This window comes from Protopterus annectens, chromosome 3.part1, assembly GCF_019279795.1.
Source record: "Protopterus annectens isolate FY-2018-M chromosome 3.part1, PAN1.0, whole genome shotgun sequence".
Taxonomy (NCBI): domain Eukaryota; kingdom Metazoa; phylum Chordata; order Ceratodontiformes; family Protopteridae; genus Protopterus; species Protopterus annectens.
This window is the reverse complement of record NC_056732.1, coordinates 1,332,729,894-1,332,755,857: the sequence shown is the minus strand read 5'-3', so window position 1 is coordinate 1,332,755,857 and position 25,964 is coordinate 1,332,729,894. Positions and strand designations below refer to the sequence as shown.

Here is a 25,964-nt window from a genome sequence, read left to right as displayed (position 1 = left end):
GTGGGTCATATACAGGAGCATTGCACATAATGTTGTTCCCATACTAGAGAAAATGAACATTTGGTAGACTCCATCAATCAGAGTTTCATCTTTATCACAGAGCTGAGGATAAGGGACTCCTGTCTACTTATCTTCTCGTAGGGGAACCTCAGAGACTGATCTGTTAGTCTCATGGGACAGATTGACTTCTTCCCTGTTCTCCTCATTTCAGCAGGGCAAGGGTAAGTTGATGGTGAATCTTTTTTTTCTGAGAATATTCCTGTATGCTGTCTTTCTTTTTCTTATGGTTCTGTTTCTGTGGGCAACATTCAAGGAAGAAGAATCAAGACAGCTTGACTGACACATGAATGCTGAAAATGCCGTGATTTATACTCTCAGGTTCCTGGTGGTACAGGAAATAATTCCAGTGTATGTTAAAGAAGTCTATCTCAGCAAGAGTGTCTGTCATCTCCACTTCAGGGCATGACTTCTCCCCTAAGTTCTGTGCTTCTACCGAATCTCTGAATGTGACTCTTAGATGTGATTAAACTTGCTAGGAAGCCTTCCACACATCAGAAAATGTTGCTAAGTGAAAGAGTTTCTCCATTTGGGTGATGAGGTATCCTATGCTGTCTTAGGTGGTAAGTTTGCAAGTGAGCTTACATAAATCAGAGACATGTTTTGTTTAGTTATCAGTTATTCTACAGCCAGGGAGCATGCTTCTGGCATTTCCCAGCACTGTACTGGCGCTGCTTTTTTGTATTTAGTAGTTTTGCTTTCACCTTTGCAATAATATTGCACCATATTAAATCTAATTTTCTTTCCCATGCCCATATTTCTTCTTCAGATGTGTCCAAGTCCTCCTGTTTCTCCTTACTTGGGGTACTCATTGTTCCATTATGCTGTGACATAAACTGTGTTAGACTTTCTACACTAAATCTTTCACTTCGCAGGTAATCCATAATTTCAACTTCTAGTTTTTTTAACTTGTGCTTTACTAATCTTCTGTTCTGCATTCCTCCTTTGTTCTTATTTTTTGTATTGTGAAATTTTCCATGTCTGGGTGCCTTTGCCTGTATTTCTCTTTCAATATCTTTGGAGCTGATTTTTTGTAGTGATTAATTTAGCTTTCTTCTTTGAATAAATATTTCACCATATCAGATCATTTTTTCTTTCCCATGTACATATTTCTTTTTTTACACCTTTCAGACATTTCTAGATATGGGCGGCCACGGTGGTGCAGTGGTTAGCATTGCCGCCTCACAGCAAGAGGTTTTCCGGTTCGATCCTCAGCTGGGGTGCCTTCTGTGCGGAGTCTGCATGTCCTCCCTGTGGTCGCGTGGGTTTTCTCCGGGTGCTCCGGTTTCCTCCCACATCCCAAAGACATGCTGCAGGTGGATTGGACACTCTAAATTGGCCCTAGGTGTGCGTGTGAGTGTGCCTTCTGTGGAAGGTTGGGCACCGGGCTGGCAACTCGACACTGTAAAACTCCACTGCCATTCAATGTGCGGACAAGGTGATCCGCTGTGGCGACCCCTAACCGGGAAAAGCCGAAAGAAGAAGAAGAAGACATCTCTAGATATAACATACAGTTTATCAATGTTGTCTTGGTGAGATTTTTGTAAAAACACGGTCCACCTCATGAAGGTACTCACCAAGACCTGAGGATGAATTCACTCCCAGCAATACTACTCTCCTTTGCTTGTTGATGTTATCATTTTTCCATTCGAACTCTACATTCCAGTTTGAAAATGATAATGTAGTTGGAGTTTGTCTTGTGTTATGTCCTGCTGCAAGATAAGCTTTCAAACAATATCATGTTAGGTTAAAAAAAACTGTACACCATAATTAATGACACTATTAAAAGTTTAGAAAAAGATAATTATTTTTACCAGTCTTATCTGAGCTTTGGTCATGGAAAATGTCAACTTACAAATGTATATATATATATTAGCTGTTTTGCATTTTTTTTTTTTTTACTGTTTCAGATGAATTGTCTGATAAAATGAAGATTGGAAGTTTATATAGCATTATAGGCATTCTATCCCATATAGAGGCTAATTCACAAATCACAGTTTGTGTGGAAGCTAACAGTATACAAACTCTGGTACCTAAAGGTAAGAAAAATGTTAATATAGTAATGATACTTTAGCATTTATTGATTTAGTTTTGTGCATCTGCATTTCTGTGTTGGTGGACTCTATTCAAGGTAGGAATTTATTAATTTGACATTTATTGACTAGGTTAGTCCATCTGAGCTTTTGCCCTTTTTAAGCAGAGGCCCAGGAGGAAAAGCTCCAAAGTGCAAAGTTATGCAAGTAATACAGAAATTCACAGTTTTAAATTTTGCAAGTAATAAATTCACAGTACAGCTTTGGGAAGCATTGCAAAATAAAATAAGTAGAGTAAGAAGTATGAACAATCATTTAAACGGGTGAACAATTTTAGAACATGTTAAAGAATTCAGCAAGTGGGGCAAACTAAATTAGAAGTGAGTATTGAGGTGGTTAGTAAAAACAAAGTGGCAAATGAGAGTAGAAACATTATTGAGGGTCTAGTGTTAGATTCATAGACATGAGGTAGACAAGAAACAGGGTAAGGGGGGATTTAAAGAGAAAGGTATAAGAGAGAGAGAGAGAGATTTAGCATAATATGAGGGCCAGGAATTTGAAGGGGGTATAGGGAGCAGTCAATAGTTATAGTTGTAATAAGCAGAAAATTAGAATAAGTAGTAAATAATTGGGAGAGGAAGAAGTGGTAACCGAAAATGGGGTGGGGGGATAGTGAAGGGGAAAAAGGAAAGGAAGATTAAGTGGGGTGATTGCAGTTACATATCCAAGCACTGAATAGGTGATTTTTGAGGGTTGTCTTGAATACATGTGCATGGGTGATATTTCTAAGGGAAGTGGGAAGCTTATTCCATGTTAGAGCAGGATGGTCCTATAGAGGTTTTGTCCTAGTGATTTTTTAGGTTTATGAATCTGTAAGAGTCCTTGGTGTGAACTTCTAAGGGTGCGTATTGGGATATAGAGGGAGACAAGAGAGGGTATGCTAGGGCAAGAGGATGTTTTGTTTAGGATAGAGTGGATGATAAGTAGTTGAGTAAGTAAGAGTTGGTTAGGAAATTCTAACCAACTAAGTGTTTGAATAGCGTGACAGTGGTGTACTTTTCGTGGCATGTTATCTGCAAATCTAAACAGTGTACGAAACTTCTCTGTGTGGAAGATTTTCAGTACATATATCTCTAGTTAATCACTGTATATTAATCAGATAAAACAATAGCAGTAGAAGTAACGAACTTAAACTCGTCTTAAGTCAATATATATATATATATATATATATATATATATATATATATATATATATATATAAAATATGAAATATTGTACAGAATTATAAGTATTCAAAAGTAATCCAAGCAAGGCAAGCAGTCTGTTTCCAGTTGAAAATAAAGTACACAGACAAGCAATCCAAGTAAAACAAAATTAACAGAGTAATAGTTTCCTCACAAGCTTTCTAAATATATATATATATATATATATATATATATATATATATATATATATATATATATATATATATACTTTTTATCAGGCAAGAGAGTGGTTTATTGTGCTGTAAAACAAAGTGTTATTGGTACACATGTTAAATTTACATCCCTTCCCCCATCAGTGTGACATTCGAGCTGGTCCTGCCCTACTTAGTAGCGGTCAAAATAATATAACCCTTATGTACTTTAAATAAAATTTATAATGATGTGGTACCTCTTATTTAACCAGATTATTAAGTCTGTGATTTTATCCAAGACAGTATACTACATGGCCGGAAATATATCAACCTTAGTCAATTTAGAAATCAAAATATATATATAACTATATGCATGTTTCCATACTTTCCATGTAAAAAAACTTTCTTAGATATGCAGATTTCTAAGGACACCAACAATAACAGAATTACCACTGATCTATTCAGAAAACCAACAAGGGTTAACTTATTACTCCACAGTAAAGGTCTACGTCCCACAAAAAACAAGTATAATGTAGTGAAGTCCCAGGGCTATAGATTAGCTAGAATTACCACAGAGATGGAAACATTTTTGAGAAACCTGAACAACTTAGAGAATGATTTTCTAGTGAGAGGCTATGAAAGTCAGATGTTAAAAAACATTGTGGAACCCATTATAGAACTGAAAAGGACTGAAGCACCTTCACTCAACCTCCCTAGTAGGAGAATGTTAAGAAATTCTACAGAGAATAACAAATGCAAAAATAGCTGCATCCTGACATACACTTTGGATTATCACAGTATCAAAAAAGTTATTGAAGAAAACTTGTCCATTGTCACAGGAAACCCTTCTCTGATTAACATCTTAGGTGAAGCCCCTTCCTTTGTTTATAGGAAGGCTAGGAACATTAGAAGTTTTGTTGAATTTAAACCTAGACCATATAAGAGAAACACTAAAAGATGTGAAGCTAATTGTACATTTTGTATATTTATATAGCAAGGTGATAGTTTTTATTGCCCTTATTTGAAGAAAATCATTAAGACCAGTGCAGGGGGTGACTGTAACACTACAAAAGTAATTTACAGGGCACAGTGCAATGAATGTCATGCATTCTATGTGGGCAAGACTGTAAATAAACTTAAGCATAGGATTTCATGTCATCTGTCAGAAATCTGCTCTGGATGTAAAAATAATACACTAGCCAAACACCTTTCTCTTCATAAAAGACACACAGGTTTTAAGTTCCAGATCCTGGATCGCATAGACATGGGTGATCTTGAAGGAGACATCCTGAATATTCTGGAGAAACATGAACTCATGTGGCAATTAAAGCTGAACTCTTTTAGGAAGCCTGGACTAAACTACTACTGTTCAATTAAAAGTGTACTGGAACTTAGAAAATTGCCACATTGTTTACGTGACTAATTTTATTTTATTTTATTTTATTCTACCAGTTGTATTTAAATACCATGTTTAAATCAGTTTTAATTTAACTATATAATGTTAAGTTGTCAATCTCGCCTTCATTCTTGCTGGATGGGTTCGCACTTGCTAAGCTCGAGAGTCACTTTTACCAGCTCGAGGCAGCCCCATATACCATGATGCAAGGCGGTAATTACCCATCAATGAGGTCATCCCAGCTCCTGGTAAGTGATATTTTTCTAGCTTTTGTCAGGTTTTAAGAGCCTAAAATCCTAATTGTTGGTCCCTTTAGTATCCATTCTTTCCTCAGAGTACTTTCACTTAGCTCCATACCCCTTTTTGTCCTAGTTCTTTAGTTTAGTTTTTTGGGCCTTAGGCCTTTCCCACCCTCACAGTTCCTGTCAGGATTCCCTCAGGTGTGTGTGTGTGTGTTGTGTCACTTTACTTTATAACTATTTTGTTAGTTATTATTAATATATTTTTAGTTGTTAGTGTCTTGTTTGGACTGATTGGTGTGTGTGTTTACACACCTAGATATGTCCAAAGATACTAGGGTTGTCAGAAGATGTCTCTGACAGACGGTCACACTTTTGTGATTATTGCCTGGGCTTTCACCCTGCAGTGACTCCTGTGCTATATGTCATTCTTTCAGCCAGAGGGTCAAAATAAGTTGATCCTTAGGGGTCTGCTTAACAGAGGTCCCGGCTCTCTAAGCCACCCAAGACCCAGGCTTGGTGTCCAAGTCTGTGGTCTTTGGTTCCGACTACCGAGAGTCCTCCGCCGGGTCGACATATCCGTCTCTGGAGCTGATCCTTCCTTGTTGGAAGCTTCTGTGCGGCGCCGATCGGCACCGGCACCAGTGTCGGCTCCGTCTGAGCCAACACCCCAGCGTCGAAGCATGTCTCGGCTCTCCGGCTGGGCGAGCGTTCCCCGATAGCTCCATCCAAAAGAGGTCTAGATCTCCTTCTTTGGAATCTATTCACTCGGCTCCAGCATCCCCCTTGCTTTCGAGCCGGAGCCCCATCGATCATTGAGGTCTTCCAGGCTTTCAGACCATGATTTAGAGAGTGGTAAGTAGGCTATTAAAGTCACAGGCACTAGCCCAGATGCTCCATAGGCCATCTCATCAGACGTCAGCTATTATACATCCCGACTCTCCTACAGAGCTCGGAGCCGAGATTATTGGTACCGTGACTGTGTGTGTGTCGGAGCCGACCACTACACCCTTCGTTCGCTCCTTCTCCTCCTATCTCCTCCTTGAGACCTTCCTTGGAGGGATATTCTCCCTCTCGGAGTTTGACCTTGATGAGTTCCCCAACATCTGCTTCAGAGCCTTCCCTTCGGTGGGACCAGGGATCCCTGTTTCTTGATCTCTCAGCTCTCCCTGGGAGGGAGCCTTTGAGGTGATGAGGAGTGTGCTAGCCCCAGAGCTTAGCCAGCAGTCGGTTCCTTTAGCTCCTCCCTCTATGGTGCCTGTAGATGCCTCTTCCCGCTCTCTTGCTCCTGGACCCAGAGATCCATCGCCCCAGGTTTCCCCATTGGGAAGGACTTCCTCTTCCGAGGTTTCTCCTGATCCTTCAGGTGAACCCCCGCATAAGAGGACCTGCAAGAGGAAGCATTTAGACTCCCCTGAGTCTACAACATCAGATACCGATTTAGATGAGTGGGTCCCAAGATCTCCCTCTGAGGATGTCTCCTTTTCAGACATCCTTGAGCTCCTGAAACAGAGGGGGAACTAGCCCTCCATTAACCCCTCCGAGGATGAATCGGTATACCTGGAGCCCTTTGGATCTCGACCCTCCACCTCCTGGATGTCTCCGCCTTTCGACCTTCTTATGGAGGTCATAGCGTGGGCATCTCCTGATTCGTGGAACCAGTCCCTAGGAGACCTTCAAAATTTATTACGCCCCAGAAAAGCAGTTTCTTACTAAAGGTGTCCCGGTTGATGCCATGGTGGTGGCAGCCGCCACTAAGAAGGAACTTGCAGATCCTTCTGTACCAGTCCATCCTCCTAACAAAGAATCCAGGACTATAGACAGGTATGGTAAGCGGATGTTTTCCTCAACGACCTTTGCTATGCGTTCGCTGAATTATTTATGTCACTTCACCAGACTTCAAAGGGACATCCTTAAAGAATTAGGTGAAGTAGTACAGGATCCTTCAGCAGCAGGGGCTCAGGAAAAGATTGCTTCTCAGCTGGGAATCCTTAACTCCATAACCAACTCCTCCATGCGGCTCATTTCTTATGCAGCCAATGGGGCGAGTAGAGCTGCAGGCACAGGAGTGGCTCTCAGGCGTCAGTCCTGGATGCGGCTCTGTAATTTTGCAGACAAACTCTCCCTATGATGGGTCAACTTTGTTTGGCCCTCAGGTGAAGGACACGTTGACCAGGTGTGAGCAAGATGGCAAGACTCTTTCTGCCGTAGGAGTCCGTTTCTCCACTCCTTCTAGACCTTACCCCAAAGGTCAGAAGGGAGGGAAAATGTGGTTCAAATCACAAAGAGTCACGCCTGATGCGTGGTCAGTTTACCCCCAGAGGCAGAGGGGGTAATAATAACGCCACCCTAGAGGCAGAGGGGGTCCGCAGAACCAGGGCTCCAGAGAGCCTCTCTCTGACAAGCCCTTCCAGCATCCCTGAGGTGTTGCCCGACTGCCCACCCTTGGAGGCAGTCGGGGGAAGATTGTCGCTGTACCCAGAAGCCTGGCTTTCCCTCTCTCAAGACAAATGGGTACAGTCGATCATATCCGAGGGTTACAAGATTCCTTTCGAGGAAAGCCCCTTCCCTCAAAAAGGTTCCCTTCCAGACATACCACCCGGTCTAAGGGAAATTGCAAGATTAGAGGTGTCAAAGCTTCTAAGGAAAAGAGCCATCCAGCCAGTACCAAAAGATCATTTAGAGTCCGGAATCTACTCAAGGTTCTTTTTGGTCCCCAAAAAGACGGGAGACTGGAGACCAATATTAGACCTCAGCAGACTAAACAAGTCTGTCAAAAAGATGTGATTTCGGATGGTCACACTTCAATCGATTTTGCCCTTTCTGGGCAAAGACAACTGGATGTGCTCTATAGACCTTCAGGATGCATACTATCACATAAAAATCCACAGACTCCAGAAGGTTTCTCCACTTTCGGCTGGGGACCAGTCATTTTCAATTCATTGCCCTGCCCTTTGGTCTCACTACAGCCCCCAGAGTGTTCACCAAATGCATGGCAGTGGTCTCTCAGCCACCACCAGGCATCAACTCATCCGAGCCAGAGACTACACCCTACGTCTCTGCAGTCAATTGGGAATTTCGGTAAACTTCGAAAAGTCCTCCTTATCGCCCTGCCAATCTATTACCTTTATAGGCAAATCTAGACACTACTGATGTCAGCAAACCTAACAAGTCAGAGAATCCTAGATATCCAAAACCACGTTTGAATCATCCTTGCCAGCAAAAAGGTACAAGCAAGGCTGGTTTTGAAAGTGTTGGGCCTCATGGCTGCTGCCATCACACTTCTTCCTCTGGCCCATTTTTATATGCGTCTTCTACAATGGATGTTGTTCACACAATGGTTCTTCCAGCAGCTTCCCATGCGTCACAAGATCCTAGTGACACAGACCTGCAAGAACCATCTATCCTGGTGGATTTCCTCTCCTAGTCCATCAGGGCAGACCATTTGTTCCCCGGCACCGTAGCCATGGTCACATGCCTCCTGATCGGGTGGGGGGCATTTTCAGGGCTGGATGGTTCATGGCACGTGGCAACCGTTCGAATACCACCTGCACATAAATGTCCTAGAGATGAGAGCAGTGCCCTCAACGACTTTCTTCCCTTAGGAACTATTGCAGTTCACACGGACAACATGTCCGTGGTGTGGTACATCAACAAGCAGGGTGGAACCAAGTCCTATCCGAGGCTCTCAGACTTTGGCAATACCAACATAATAGCGGACAGATTGAGCAGAGCTATACTCATGCCTCACGAGTGGTCTCTCAAGCAATCCATAGTGGAAGAGATTTTTCAGACGTGGGGCCGCCCATGCTGCGATCTTTTTGCTACTCCTCCAAACAGCAAATGCCCAGACTTCTCTCTTCCCACTTCCGGGCCATCACCCCAGAGACACTCTTTCCCAAGATTGGCCCCAGGGACTTCTTTATGCTTTTCCCCCCTTTCCATTGATTCCACAGGTACTCCAGAAAGCGTCCGTTTTGAGAGCCAAACTGATTCTCATTGCTCCTTACTGGCCTCGACAAATTTGGTTCCCGTTCCTTTATCGCCATCTCTTGGTGCAGCCTTGGCATCTGGACCCAGTGCCAGATCTTCTGACCCACCAGTCGGGTCAACTGCACCGCTCCGTTCCTTCCCTCAACCTCACAGCTTGGTTGCTCCACTTCCTTCCTTAGCCAGGCTTCCTATGATCTCTAACCCCGTTAGAGACATTATAGTAGCTTCTCTTAAGTCCTCTACCAGGAGGATTTACTCTAGTAAGTGGAAACGCTTCTCCCTGTGGGCAAAAGATAAGAACGTAGATCCCTTTACTGCCCTGGTTCAGTCAGTCTTGGATTTTCTAGCGGAAATTTTTCACTCAGGTTCTTCCTCTTCCACAGTCAAAGTTCAGTTGGCAGCAATCTCCAACTTTCATGTCGGGTTTGCAGACCACAACATTATGTCCCACAAGCTTTGTAAAGCCTTTCTTAAAGGTGTTCCTTCTAAAGCCCCTGTTAGGGATCCTCCACCACAGTGGGACCTAAATTTAGTGCTGGCATCCTTGATACTTCCCCCTTTCGAACTGGCTGCTTCATGTTCATTAAAGTTTCTTTCTTGGAAGACACTCTTTCTGGTCACCATTACCTCGGCTAGAAGAGTGTTGGAACTTCATGCCCTATCTGTTCGTCCCCCTTATTTGGTCTTCCACAAGGACAGGGTATCCTTGAGAACCAATCCATCCTTTTTGCCCAAGGTTGCTTCTAAGACAAATTTAAACCAATCCATTGATCTTTCTGTATTTTTTCCAAATTATTCTAACAGGGCGGAACAAAAATTGCATTACCTTGATGTTCACTGCCAACTTAGATATTACTTGGACAGAACGAAGCAATTTAGGAAATCTGATCAACTCTTCCTTTCTTATGCTGAAAATAAAAAAGGTCTCCCTGTTTCTAAAGTGACCTTATCCAGATGGCTATCTTCCACCATTTCTGACATTTATCAACTCAGGGGCAAACAACTCAGCTCAAAACCTAAAGCACATTCCACAAGAGGCCTAGCCACTTCTACAGCTTTTCAGGCTAGGCTGCCCTTAGATACTATTTGTGCAGCAGCCACTTGGGCCACTCCTCATACCTTTGTTTCTCATTACAAATTGGATTTGGCCCCCAGGGATAGGGCAAGCTTTGGTTCCACAGTTCTCAAGAGTCTGTTCCATTGAGCCACCCGGGATAGAGGTGCTAGGGACGCGGTCCCATCCAGCAAGAATGAAGAGATTGACAACTTAACATTTAGAAGTTATGTACCTACCATAACGTTCCATGTTAGTTGTCTTCTCTCGCCTTTCTTCTTCGTCCCTCCCTCCCCCCCTAGCCTGGACAGACCTTGATCTCCCCTTTTCTCTGGAAGATTCTTCTTCCTTGGACACCAGATAGTTCTTGTCCTTGATTACCTGGTTTCCATTACAGCCTTTTCAGGTTAGTGTTTCTCTTTCCTTAGTGGAAAGTTTTTATAGGCAGTTTTTCCTCTAGATACCAAACGAGATCTGGGTAATTACCGCCTTGCATCATGGGATATGGGGCTGCCTTGAGCTGGTAAAAGTGACTCTCGAGCTTAGCAAGTGCGGATCGGCTCCGAACCCATCCAGCAAGAAAGAAGGCGAGAGAAGACAACTAACATGGAACGTTATGGTAGGTACATAACTTCTAATGTTGTTTCCATCATACATTTTTTCTTATTATTTTTTCTTTTTCTTGTTTTCTTTTTTTCTACTTTATTCAAAATGATGTGTAATAACAATACTTGCTAATTATACAATAATATTTGTATAGATAGTTTTTAGGGTTCTTGTACACAGACCTGAAGAAGTCTAGAAGGATGAAAATGATCTTTGTTAACAATAGGTTATGAAAATAAAATATGATTTTTACAATTGATTTTTTACATGCAAAGTGTATATGCGTATATTTATATATATTTTTTTGATTGCTAAATGGACTAAGGTTGATATACTTCCAGCCATGTAGTATATTGTCTTGGATAAAATCACAGACTTAATAATCTGGTTAAATAAGAGGTACCACATCATTATAAATTATAAATTTTATTTAAAGTACATAAGGGTATATTATTATGACAGCTACTAAGTAGGGCAGGGCCAGCTCGAATGTCACACTGATGGGGAAAGGGATGTGAATTTAACACATGTACCAATAACACTTTGTTTTACAGCACAATAAACCACTCCCTTGCCTGATAAAAAGTATATATATATATATATATATATATATATATATATATTTAGAAAGCTTGTGAGGAAACTATTACTCTGTTAAATTTGTTTTACTTGGATCGCTTGTCTGTGTACTTAAAGGATTTTTGACTGGAAACAGACTGCCTGCCTTGCTTGGATTACTTTCGAATACTTAGTAATTCTGTACAATAGTTCATATTATATATATATTTTTTTTACTTAAGACTATTGTCTGATCTGATTAATATACAGTGATTAACTAGAGATATACGGACTGAAAATCTTCTACACAGAGAAGTTTCTTACACTGTTTTATTTTTGGACCCACTATACTTGTTTAGTGGGTTGTTTGAGACTTCGGGGATACCAGAGATTACTTTTTTTTTTAGCTGCAAATCTAGGAACATTGTTATATGTGATTTCAAGTTTAGATAGCAGAGAGGACTGTAGGTTAGTAAGAATCTGAGAGCAATAGAAGAGGTTAGGGAGGAGATAAGCCTGGGAAAGTGAGATTCTAGAGAAAGAGGTGAGGAATCTTTGGTTTCTGCAAAGTAGGCCACATTTTTTTGGTGGGAATGATATTGATTTAGATTCAGAGAAAGTAGTCATGGACAGCCTGCCTTTGCTGATATTTCAGTGAATGAGTCTTGAAGCAATATTTGTATATATTTTTAAATTGGGTTTCGACTGACTGTGTAGTACCTGATAGTCCCTGTGAAAGATTCTCTTTCCCTAATACTTTTTCTGGAATGAACTGATTTTTTTTATTGGGAAAACATTGAGATTTCTCAGGTCCTCAGAAAATATTATGATTTGTTACAACCGGAATTTCCAAAACCTTCTCATATTCCCCCAGTTCTGACTACCTTAGAGGATGTTTTTATTACAACCTAGGGTTTCACTGACAATTGGTCTGCTACCCCTAAAAAAGCAGATAGAGTCCATAAAGTTCCTCAGTCTTTTAAATTTATATACACTAATCCCAGACCTAACCTAATTGCTGCTAAACATTTTGATAATACTAATCTCTTTCCTTCTGTCAAGGATGAGAAGACTTTTGATAAGTTTAGGGAAAAATGTACGCCTCTGCAACTTTAATTTTTAGAATTCTCATTTGTCAGGATCATATGTTGAAGTTTGTCTTAGCTAACTGTGAAAGTATGAGTAAGATTTTGGCATCACTTTCTTCCCATGAGTAGAAATTTGATTTGTGTCATCTGGTTTCTTCTGATGTTCATCATATTGATCCCTGCTGCAGTAACTGTAGCTATATGGGGTTATATATTGCAGAGGATATAACAGCTGGCAAGCTTCCAGAGCTTCAATCAGCTCAAGTTGAGCTGACTAAAAAGGCAGGTTTGAGTACCAGGACCTTCAGAACTTTCCTGCTGCCGAAGAGTATGATCCCCTGAGGCTTTTGAGGATCGACTGTCTGCTAATGCTCCTTTGCTGTACAGATACATTTCCTTTGGGGGAAAAACTTCTATTAAAAATGTTTATTTAATAACACTTCTCTGTTCAAGAAAGTTATTTTAAAGGTATGAGTTTGTGTTTCAATGAACTGTTATGACACTGTTTTGTACTTTTAAGTGAGAGCACTCTTTTGTCCTTTAAGTTTACAAGTTATTTAAAGTAATTGTTTTCTGCAGAGAAATTGTGTTGATTTTACTTTTTGTGGCTGCAAAAGTGTTTTAAAGGGCTTTTTACTGTGTTTTTGTATGAAAAAGTGACTTTTATATTTTACCAGCTTTTGCTGATTGTTTTACCCAAGATAGAGGCATCATTCTTGTCTTGAGCATGGAAGAAATTGTCGGTCCCATGGTCAGCCCTTCTTCTAGGCACAAAAAGAAAAAGATAAACAAACAGCCTTTGCCACTTCAGCAGGCTAGCATTTTGCCTCAGCCCCAGATAGGTGACTCTGCTGTGGCTATTCGTTTTAGCTCAGATAACTCATCTTTTAACGTGGATCACTTTGGTGTAGCACCTACAGCCACTGTGGACCTGGGGTTAGCCAAATCCTCAGTGGCTGTTGGGGTCTCCCTCGGTAGACAAGGGAGAGCTACTGTTGTCAGTCATGGGAGAGGGAACAGGGAAGGCCTCCCTGTTGTATCAGAGCATTGTGGTCATCCCTGGGGAAACTGCTGCCATTAATAACACTGTTGGCCCCAGTTTTCATGTTAAAAAGAAATAGAAGATTAAAAATGTGTCTAATCCTCCTCAAATTTCCTTAGAGAAGTAGTTTACTGGGTCTGGCTCGGGGTTTAATTCAGGCTACTAATACTTCTTATTAAGTAGTGCCTGGTAAAAGAAACAGGGATATCTTTTTTCCTGAAGAGATTCAAGATTTTTAATCTGGACAGGAAAATGAAGGGACAGATATTGTGTTTTCTCCTCAGATTTCTGATTCAGACTTAAAGGAGAGCTCAGTTTCTGAATCTGCTTGTGGGAGTTTCTCTTTTTGTGTGACTATTTCCTGAATGTGCCAGTATTTTCAGTGGGAGAACACTGAGGCTTCTCAAGTCCCTCAGAAAAATACTATGAGCTGTTCCAGAACCTTCACCCATTCCTCCACTTCTGTTAGCTTTGGAGAAAGTGTGTGTTACTGCCTGTAGTTTTCCTGATATTCAGCTAGCTGCCCGTACACAAACAGATAGGATAGAAATTTCCTCATTTTTTTATGTTTGTATACAGTCTTTCCAAACCTGACACAGCAGCTAAAGCTTTAGATCTGATGTTGTCTCTTCCGTCTGTTCCTCAATGGATGGTCTTTGGATCTGACCTCATATCTGACTTTGGTGACTCAAGACTTTGGATCCAAACCTCAGCCTTCTCCCCTTACCCATAACTTCCTGCAGACCCTGACATTACATCAGATCTCATTTGCTGCTCCTTTGCTACAGAGGTGGATCTCTGTTGCTCAGGCATGGGTTGTCCACAACTGAGGGTTTTTTTTTTGTTTTATACTTACTACTTTAACATCTTTGGATAGATAAACCTTCAGGTTTAAAAAAAAATGTGTGGCCTGTGACTGATGCATGCTCTTAGTAGGATCCAGGAGCTTAGCTCCATCTTCTAGTCATAGGTTCATAGGTTCATAGGTTGGTACTAGGCTATAGGCTCTAAGGCCTATGCAAGCCTAGCCATAACAATTCCCTGGAAATTTTTTCCCACAGTATTTACTTCTCTGGACCCCTGTCTAGCAGGGCAACTGACATGATCCCCGGGGTGAATTTTCTATCTCCCATCCAATCATCAAGGTTCCTTTTGAAGAGGGCCAATGAGGCACTCTGCTTGACATGTATGGGCAGTCTATTCCAGAGTATGGGGAGTCTATCCCTCCAGCATGTTTTGTTCATTGTGATGATAAGGTTTAAATCCCTGGAGTGTGTGGCTCTGAGGGATTGGGACTTCTTTAAGTGGAACATGTCCAACAGCTCAGGGTTTGACATGGCCTTGTATGTTAAGCAGAGATCGTCTCTGAGTAGATGATATGCCACAGAGTATAGCTGGAGTTTATTTAGATGGTCAGCATATGGCATCTGCTTTAGGCCTGTGATTCTTTTAGTGAGGTATTTCTGTGGCCTTTCCAGCTGTTGCAGATGTCTTGTGAGGTACATACCAAATGGGGCATTATACTCTATAATGGGTCTAATAAGGGATGAGTACAGTGGGACAATGACCTCCTTTTTTCTGGATGAAAAGCCCTTAGTGATGAGGTGTGCCACATAGAAGGATTTCCTGACTGTTGTGGTGATGTGGTTATCGAAAGTGAGACCACTGTCCACTTGTGTCCCTAAGTCTCTCATCACACTTTCGATGTTTAGTGTCCTGACACATATGTGGTAGTTCATGGGTACATGTTTTTTCCAAAGAGGATAACTATACATTTCTTGGCATTAAGCTTGAGTCACATTGGAGCGCCTACTCTGATCTGTTTTTCAGATTTGAACATTACAGGTTTGTCTGTGTCAGATATGAAGACTTGGATTTCTTCTACTTCAGCACTAACTCTGATCTGACAAGTTCTAGCTGCCTTGGATTCAGAAGGATATTGGGGCTGAAATGTCAGCACTGGATGTAGAACTGGCTTGATTCTGACATTTTTAGAGCTGTCTCTTCCTTTTAGGAGTCTTGGCAGTGGACAGCTCAGTTCCAACGTCAACCTCAGAACCTAGCTGGGCAGAATTTCAGGTCCCCCCCTGCTTCAGTGTTCAAGGCTGTTGAGAGAGCATGCTCCTTATTGGATGACAAACTTCTCTCACTCACTTGGTTCCACCCATCCCCCATAGAGTACCCTTGGGTCCTTCTTGCTCATCTAGTCCTATCAGGATAACTGGGTCCATTGAGCCTTGAGACAGCCAGTATTGACCACTACCAGAACTCTTCAGAGTCCTCTCCAGAATATTCCACTGTGGAGACTCCTTGGAAGCATTCGTGTAAAATAAGACTCATTGATTCACCTCAGGAGTCATTAATTGAAGACACTGACTCCAGTGAAGGGGCAGAGTCCCCCAGATCCCCCTTGGGGATGTGTTATTCAGAGAGATCCTTGAACCTTTGAAACAGAAAGGTGGGTAGTTCACCAAAGCCCCTCCCAAGAGAAGTCTGTGTTGTTGAGGCTTTCAGATCTGGCCAAACTACATCTTGGGTGATTCCTCCAGCAGATGAGATGGTGGATATTTTCTCCAAGCGAGCATAGAAGGAGAAAGATGTGGCTGAACCAATTCCCCACAAACTGGACAAATATTTAGAATCTCTAAGGGACTTTCAGCACTTGAGCAAGGGTCCAGCTGTTGATTCAATGGTAGTGGCAGCAACCATGAGGAAAGAGCTAGTGTAAAAGAGATCTTCTTTCCACCCCCTAACAGAAAGTCCAGGGCACTGGACAAGTTTGCAAAGCAGGTGCATGGTTCATCTACCTTTGCTTTGAGAGTGCATAATTACTTGACATGCATCACAAGATTTCAGCGGGATTTGACTCAGGAACTTTCCAAATCCCTTTCCATGTAATTTCTGAAAAGGGCAAGAAAACCTAGAACTTGCATTTGGCCACCCTACAGTTCTTTTCCAACATGTTGATGCACATAATATCTAAGGCAATGGAAGGGTTTTGAAAGCCTCAGGTAATGGCATTACCATAAAGAGACATGCCTAGATACATTTCTGTGACTTTGTGAAGTACATCAGGAAGTCTTTTGAGCTTTGGCCGGCTAAGACCTACCTGCAATCAACTGGATGTATAAGTGAATTTAAGTAAATCTTTATCTGCACTTTTTTGTCAAATAATACAGCATTTAAATTGTTTTATTTGTGTTGCATTGAATACTATCTAGCTGGAAGTTGTGGCTCTGTTTTTTCAGTTAATGCTTGTTAGAATTTAGTGCTTGTTAGAATTCCTGCATAGCCAGTGATAAGTGGGGGTAGTTTCACTTCATTGATATTCGGTTTCTGCCTTATATAAGTAGTACATTTTGGATTATATTCTGCTTAAACTCTGAGCTTTGGCTAGCTAAGACCTACCTGCAATCAACTGGACATATAAGTGAATTTAAGTAAATCTTTATCTGCACTTTTTCAAATAATACAGCATTTAAATTCATTTATTTATGTTGCATTGAATACTATCTAGCTGGACGCTGTGGCTCTGTTTTTTCAGTTAATGCTTGTTACAATTTAGTGCTTGTTAGAATTCCTGCATAGCCAGTGATAAGTGGGGGCAGTTTCACTTCATTGATATTCTGTTTCTGCCTTGTGTATGTGGTACATTTGGGATTATCTTCTGCTTAAACTCTGAGCTTTGGCAGGCTAAGACCTACCTGCAATCAACTGGACGTATAAGTGAATTTAAGTAAATCTTTTTTTGCACTTTTTTCAAATAATACAGCACTTAAATTGATTTATTTGTGTTGCATTGAATACTATCTAGCTGGAAGTTGTGGCTCTGTTTTTTCAGTTAATTCTTGTTAGAATTTAGTGCTTGTTAGAATTCCTGCATAGCCAGTGATAAGTGGGGGTAGTTTCACTTCATTGATATTCGGTTTCTGCCTTATATAAGTGGTACATTTTGGATTATATTCTGCTTAAACTCTGAGCTTTGGCTAGCTAAGACCTACCTGCAATCAACTGGACATATAAGTGAATTTAAGTAAATCTTTATCTGCACTTTTTCAAATAATACAGCATTGAAAATTGCTTTATTTGTGTTGCATTGAATACTATCTAGCTGGAAGTTGTGGCTCTGTTTTTTCAGTTAATGGTTGTTAGAATTTAGTGCTTGTTAGAATTCCTGCATAGCCAGTGATAAGTGGGGGCAGTTTCACTTCATTGATATTCTGTTTCTGACTTATATAAGTGGTACATTTTGGATTATTTTCTGCTTAAACTCTGAGCTTTGGCTGGCTAAGACCTACCTGCAATCAACTGGACATATAAGTGAAGTTAAGTAAATCTTTATCTGCACTTTTTTTAAATAATACAGCATTTAAATTGATTTATTTGTGTTGCATTGAATACTATCTAGCTGGATGTTGTGGCTCTGTTTTTTTCAGTTAATGCTTGTTAGAATGTAGTGCTTGTTAGAATTCCTGCATAGACAGTGAAAAGTGGGGGTAGTTTCACTTCATTGATATTCAGTTTCTGCCTTATATAAGTGGTACATTTTGGATTATTTTCTATTTAAACTCTGAGCTTTGGCCGGCTAAGACCTATCTGCAATCAATTGGACGTATAAGTGAATTTAAGTAAATCTTTATCTGTACTTTTTTCAAATAATACAGGATTTAAATTGATTTATTTGTGTTACATTGAATACTATCTAGCTGGAAGTTGTGGCTCTGTTTTTTCAGTTAATGCTTGTTAGAATTTAGTGCTTGTTAGAATTCCAGCATAGCCAAGTGATAAGTGGGGGTAGTTTCACTTCACTGATATTCAGTTTCTGCCTTATATAAGTGGTACATTTTGGATTATTTTCTGCTTAAACTCTGAGCTTTGGTCAGCTAAGACCTACCTGCAATCAACTGGATGTATAAGTGAAGTTAAGTAAATCTTTATCTGTACTTTTTCAAATAATACAGCATTTAAATTGATTTAGTTGTGTTGCATTAAATACTATCTAGCTGGAAGTTGTAGCTCTGTTTTCTTTAGTTAGTTCTCCACCCACCCTCCCTGTTTTTGTTTTGGTGTTAATCTTGGTGGCTTTGATACTGCCCACCCCTCTTGTAAATTTGAATTTGGGTACTCCTCCTGGGCCCATCTCATTTGCTCACTCAAAAAAATTGTACTTTATTCATCTGCTTTTACTGTATTTGCATTGCTTCCTACTTTATCACTTTATTTTGCATTTTTGCCATCTTAAAAGTACTCAGTTGTATTTATTACTGCTTGGTGTAACTATCATTCTAAGCCTTTTGGTTTAAGCACTTGGGCTTCAGACCAGTTGTTTTACATTAAGAAGTTTTGTGGTCTGCACTGTTGTGGCAGGACAAGTAGCTTACATCCTTTTAAGTTGGGAACTGCTGATTGAAGGCTCAGTGTCTGTTATTCTCAAAGTGTATTAATTCTGGTTTAAGCACTTGGGCTTCAGGCCAGTTATTTTACCTTAAGGTTTGTGGTCTGCACTCTTGTGGGAGGAGAGGCTGGACTCTGCCCTTCTGAGCTGGGAATTTCTGGTTAAAGGCTTATAGTGCCTGCATATTTGAACTGTTTCTTACTGAAATTGGTGCACCTTATTTTCTGTAGCATAGACTAGATCCAGGCCTGCTGAATCCAACTTTGTTTGTACAAATTGAGCACTAATCCTGGCCTTCTTAAAAGTATTCAATTGTATTTATTACTGCTTGGTAGTAACCTGATTAAAGTGTAGCTACCATTCTAAGCCTTTTGGTTTAAGCACTTGGGCTTCAGACCAGTTGTTTTACATTAAGAAGGTTTGCAGTCTGCACTGTTGTGGCAGGACAGGTAGCTTACATCCTTCTAAGTTGGGAACTGCTGATTGAAGGCTCAGTGCTTGTTATTCTGAAAGTGTATTAGTTCTGGTTTAAGTACTTGGGCTACAGGCCAGTCATTTTACATTAAGAAGGTTTGTGGTCTGCACTCTTGTGGGAGGAGAGGCTGGACTCTGCCCTTTTGAGCTGAGAATTTCTGGTTAGAGGCTTATAGTGCCAGCATATTTGAACTGTTTCTTACTGAAATTGGTGTGCCTTGTTTGCTGTCACATAAACTAGATTCAGGCCTGCTGAATCCAGCTTTGTTTGTATAACTTGAACACTAATCCAGGCCTTCTTTTTTGGAGAAGGTTCCCCTGCATCCCAGTGGCATGAGTGTGCAGTTAGAACTTGTCTGATTGAAGACTACAGGAACAGGGCTCAGTTTTGAGATTTTTTTTTACTGGTTAATTGGGTAATTTGTTTAAAAGCCTTTTCTGATTGCTTGCAGTCATCTAAAGTTGTTTTAAGTGCATTTTTTACTGTTGTAGTTGTTTAAAGCTGTTTTATGTGCATTGTTTTACTGTTTTTGCCTTATCTTTTAAAAAAATGTCCTTGTTTCCCACCTTTCTAAGCTAGTATAGTCCAGTTTTCAGGCTAGTGCTAAATTCAGGGCTGTGTTACAGGTTTCTGAGTTGCCCATACCTTACTTGGATAGAAGGAGGTTTCTCTGTTCACCTGTGAGAGAGGGAGCTTTGAGCAGCCATTTGTCCCTGGAGGAGTGGTTCCAGCCCAGAAGTTAGTAGTTTATAAGCCATTTTGGGCTAATTTCTATCTCTTTCCTTTCCCTGCTGTAAAAACTGCATTCACATGGTTTTGCATGTCCGGGCAGCGCCAGTTAGTTAGGGCTAAATTATTCCCGGATCCACCAAGTCTCTTCAGTTTTTCCCTTGAAAGTATTTGAACTCTCAACCTAAGCACTTAAAAAGCATCCTACAGTCCAGCACTTGCTCAGACCTAATAGCAAGCACTAATATACCCTGACACTTGATTGCCCAGCAGGGCAAGGCTCATTATTCACCCCTCACCAACCAAGCGACTAAGCAGCTCACCCTACAATTCAGGCATGACCAAAGGGCAATTTCAGGTATACTCTCCAGTCCAGCTGGTGAACCTGGGTATCCTGAGGCAATGTTACAACTGCCTCATGTACACAGACAACCCTCTTCTCCTACCACAAAACATTAACATATGCGAGAGATGTAATTATATAGCTAAATTGGAGGATAAGCTCTCTCCACCCAAGACTGGAACAGGCAGTCATGAGGAGAAGGTTAACACTTGCATCACACCTCCAGCCTCACATAGACATACTAAACCAGCACTGGCAAAAAATACACATAAATACACAAAATCATACTCGGAGGCTCTAAATAAAAACCTGCAAAAGCATCAGAGACCTCCAAAGCAGACACCCAAAAAACCTGCACCACCCGTCACAAACCAGACAACCCATAAAACACAAAATCAATGTGCTGCACAATCACAGCCCTTAAGGCAAAATAACATACCTAACACACTAGTAATAGGCGACTCTATAGTCAGGCACACTGACGTCCCACTCACTAGGCTGGACAAGGAGAAGGTTACTGTTAGCTGCCTGCTGGGAGCCAGAATGCGCCACATAACACAGGCACTCAGGTCACTCCAGAACAAGTACAAATATGACTCTGTCATTGTTCATGTTGGTGTGAATGACCTGAGATGTACCTCCCTGGACTACATGAAAAGAGACATGGAAGAGCTCTCTGATCATGTAGCCCAGGCGGGTATGACCCTTACCCTGAGTAGCATCCTGCCCTCACCAAGAATGATACTGCAGTATAAAGAAAAAATGATCAAGTTCAACAATTGGTTAAGCTTCTGTCGTCATTCAAAGGGGATCCAGTGTCTGTCAGCCTGGGACGACATGCTCAACAAGCCTCGTTGCTTCACAAGAGACGGTTTGCACCTGTCACCCCTAGTCTTTCGAGTACTGGCCAAGGCTCTTGCTGCCCCCATAGTGCCTTTTTTAGGCAAGGCTCAAAAGTCAAACCCACCTCTGTAAACAGCACAAATAAAACAATGAGGGTTATGCTACTAAACGCCAGGAGTTTAAATCTCAAAATGCATGCTCGAAACACTCCTCAGTATGGAGAACGTCGACATCTGTGCAGTAACTGAAACCTGGTTCAAGGTTCCACAGAGCACTCCAGCACTACTGGGGTACAACTCATACCACACATTTTGGCCACAGAACATGGACCGAAACACAAAAGGAGGGGATGTATCCATATTCATCAAGGATACCTACACCTCCAGGTTAGTGGCGCAGCATGATATCTCTGAGATCATCCATGTGCAACTAACATTGAGCAAATCTGCAATGCAAATTGTGGCCTGCTGCAGATCACCCTCCATGACCCAGGACCACCACTCCACCTTTCTGGAGACACTGAAAAACATGAAGGTCCTACCGAACATTCTGATATTGGGCGATTTCAATTACCCTACTGTTAACTGGGAAAACTGCTGAAGTACAAACTCCCAGGACCAGCGCTTCCTGGAATTTATCAACTCAAATGCCCTGGATCAGCTGGTAAACTCCCCTACCAGAGATGAAAACATATTGAACCTGGTCATCACCAACATGGGCGACAGGTGTTCCACACCGGAGATCAACCCATCACTGGTTAGATCAGACCATAAACTAATCACGCTGGGTGTCCACACCACACCACCACCTCCAACCAAGGAAACCACAGTGAAAAACTTTTCTATAGCAAACTTCACCTTACTTAAGACAGAGGTGGTAAGTTTCACAGCCCCCACGCTAAAGGATAACAGTGTCCAAGATGCAGGAACCTTTTACAAATGCACTATATGAGCCCCTACAAGGATGCATGGATCGTGCCATCCCAAGCAAAACCAAGACTCACTCCCCTAAGAGAAGGAAACCTGGACCCCTGCCATAAATAGGCTATACAATAGAAGAAGGAAACTAGTTCAGAAAAAAAGCAAATCCCAAGAAGGAAGGACATCCCTGATCAGTATCAGTAAGAAACTAAGGTCCCTCATAAAATCATCCAAGGTTAACTTCGAAAGAAAAATAGCCAAGGATTTGAAAGATAACCACAAAGCCTTCTTTAGCTATGTCAAGAATCTAAGTGGCAACTCGCAGATATGCACTGAGCTAGTGCTAAATAGCACAAAATATACTGAACCTACTGATATTGCCAACATCCTGGCAGATAGATTCAGTGCAAACTTCACCCCCTCTCACCCTCAAAAGGGCCCTCAACAATACCGGAAAAGTGTAGTGTCCCTGAAATCACAGACGCCCAGGTGAAAACAGCCCTTGCAAAAGCCAAAAGCACAGCGTCAATGGGGCCAGATGGTGTCTCAGGCTGCGTCTTGCATGAACTATAGAACGAGCTAACCCCACACCTAAACACACTGTTCAACCTCAGCCTCTCCACAGGCTACGTGTCCATAGAATGGCACACAGCAACGGTTATTCCGCTCCACAAAGGAGGGGTCACAACTGACCCTGGTAATTATCGCCCCATAAGCCTGACTAGCCTAGTCTGCAAGGCTATGGAGCGCATTATCATGGAACTCATTAACAAAGACATTGGGAACCTCCAAACACTTGACCTGACCCAGTTCAGCTTTGTTAAGGGCAGATCATGCCTACTAAACCTGGCTGACTTCTTCGAGATAGTCACCAAGGCCATAGATGAGAGGAAGGTAGTTCACACAGCCTACCTTGTCCTCGCCAAGGCTTTTGACACCATTCCCCACTCGGGAATTATAGAAAAACTCACCAGCCTGAACATAAGCCCCTACGTCACGAGATGGGTTGCCAACTGGCTCACTGACAGAACTCACACGGTAAGAATAGCAGGCTCTAGGTCTGACTCTAAACCAGTCACATGTGGTGTCCCACAAGGCTTGGTCCTGGGACTCCTACTCTTCGGCATATACTTCTCAGAAGTACAGGCAAACACAGGAGGACTATGGCTAACCAAGTTCGCTGATGACTGCAAACTGGGAGCCATAATTGACTCTCCGGCTGACACAGACATTCTCCAAAAGGGACTTACTGAGACAGACACCTGGTGTCAAAGTCATAGTCTCAAGCTAAATGCCAAAAAATGCATAGTCATCCCATTTGGGAAAAACAAAACACTCATGAATTACCACATAGGTGGCAGCCCCCTTAATACAAAGAGGTAATAAGAGATCTGGGGACCCAGGTAGATAGTAATCTCTCCTTTGACAATCATATTGCCAAAGTAGTTAGGAAATCCTTCTATGTAGCCCATCTAATTACTAAAGGGTTCGCATCTAGAGATAAACAGGTTATAGTGCCCCTCTACTCATCACTTATCAGATCCATCATAGAGTACAATGCCCCATTTGGGATGTACCTCACAAGACACTTCCAACAGTTGGAAAGACCACAAAAGTACCTCACCAAGAGGATTACTGGCCTCAAACATATGTCCTATGCAGCCCTACTGAAAAAAATCCAGCTGTACTCAGTGGCATATCGCTTACTCAGAGGTGATCTCTGCCTGACTTACAAAGCCATGTCCAACTCAGAACTGATGGACATGCTCCACCTAAAGAAGTCCAAGTCACTGCGAGCCATGCACTCTAGTGAGCTAAACCTCGCCACAACAATAAATAGAACATGCTGGAGGGATAGATTCCTGTCACAGAGACTCCCCATGCTTTGCAACAAAATTCCTAACTACATTAGGCAGAGCCCCTCACTAACACTCTTCAAGAGAAGCTTTGACGAGTAGATGGGTAACAGAAAATACACCCCTGGGATCACTTCATTGGCGTTGCTTGACAGAGGTTCAGTTAATTAATTAATGGGGTGGCGAAAGCCAACACACTCTGGCTATCTCTGTCCAAGATGCAGGAACCTTTACAAATGCACTATATGAGCCCCTACAAGGATGCATGGATTGTGCCATCCCAAGCAAAACCAAGACTCACTCCCCTAAGAGAAGGAAACCAGTCTGGTGGACCCCTGCCATAAATAGGCTATACAATAGAAGAAGGAAACTAGTTCAGAAAAAAAGCAAATCCCAAGAAGGAAAGACATCCCTGATCAGTAACAGTAAGAAACTAAGGTCCCTCATAAAATCATCCAAGGCTAACTTCGAAAGAAAAATAGCCAAGGATTTGAAAGATAACCACAAAGCCTTCTTTAGCTATGTCAAGAATCTAAGTGGCAACTCGCAGATATGCACTGAGCTAGTGCTAAATAGCACAAAATATACTGAACCTACTGATATTGCCAACATCCTGGCAGATATATTCAGTGCAAACTTCACCCCCTCTCACCCTCAAAAGGGCCCACAACAATACCGGAAAAGTGTAGTGTCCCTGAAATCACAGACGCCCAGGTGAAAACAGCCCTTTCAAAAGCCAAAAGCACAGCGTCAATGGGGCCAGATGGTGTCCCAGGCTGCATCTTGCACGAACTACAGAACGAGCTAACCCCACACCTAAACACACTGTTCAACCTGAGCCTCTCCACAGGCTACGTGACCATAGAATGGCGCACAGCAACGGTTATTCGGCTCCACAAAGGAGGGGCCACAACTGACCCTGGTAACTATCGCCCCATAAGCCTGACTAGCCTAGTCTGCAAGGCTATGGAGCGCATCATCATGGAACTCATTAACAAAGACATTGAGAACCTCCAAACACTTGACCTGACCCAGTTCGGCTTTGTTAAGGGTAGATCATGCCTACTAAACCTGGTTGACTTCTTCGAGATAGTCACCAAGGCCATAGATGAGAGGAAGGTAGTTCACACAGCCTACCTTGTCCTCGCCAAGGCTTTTGACACCATTCCCCACTCGGGAATTATAGAAAAACTCACCAGCCTGAACATAAGCCCCTACGTCACGAGATGGGCTGCCAACTGCCTCACTGACAGAACTCACACGGTAAGAATAGCAGGCTCTAGGTCTGACTCTAAACCAGTCACATGTGGTGTCCCACAAGGCTTGGTCCTGGGACTCCTACTCTTCGGCATATACTTCTCAGAAGTACAGGCAAACACAGGAGGACTATGGCTAACCAAGTTCGCTGATGACTGCAAACTGGGAGCCATAATTGACTCTCCGGCTGACACGGACATTCTCCAAAAGGGCCTTACTGAGATAGACACCTGGTGTCAAAGTCATAGTCTCAAGCTAAATGCCAAAAAATGCATAGTCATCCCATTTGGGAAAAACAAAATACTCATGAATTACCACATAGGTGGCAGCCCCCTTAATACAAAGAGGTAATAAGAGATCTGGGGACCCAGGTAGATAGTAATCTCTCCTCTGACAATCATATTGCCAAAGTAGTTAGGAAATCCTTCTATGTAGCCCATCTAATTACTAAAGGGTTCGCATCTAGAGATAAACAGGTTATAGTGCCCCTCTACTCGTCACTTATCAGATCCATCATAGAGTACAATGCCCTATTTGGGATGTACCTCACAAGACACTTCCAACAGCTGGCAAGACCACAAAAGCACCTCACCAAGAGGATTACTGGCCTCAAACATATGTCCTATGCAGCTCGACTGGAAAAACTCTGGCTGTACTCGGTGACATATCGCTTACTCAGAGGTG

General features: G+C 42.0%; 1 protein-coding gene across 1 annotated transcript in view; it reads left to right on the top strand.

Annotated features, from left to right (window-relative positions):
• Positions 1-25,964, top strand: part of MCMDC2 (minichromosome maintenance domain containing 2) — a gene marked incomplete at its 5' end in the record, with an annotated part of 2,309,393 nt that overhangs the window by 931,809 nt on the left and 1,351,620 nt on the right. The window contains 1 exon segment of the mRNA XM_044067368.1: positions 1,968-2,096. Within this exon segment, the coding sequence (XP_043923303.1) occupies positions 1,968-2,096 (129 nt within the window).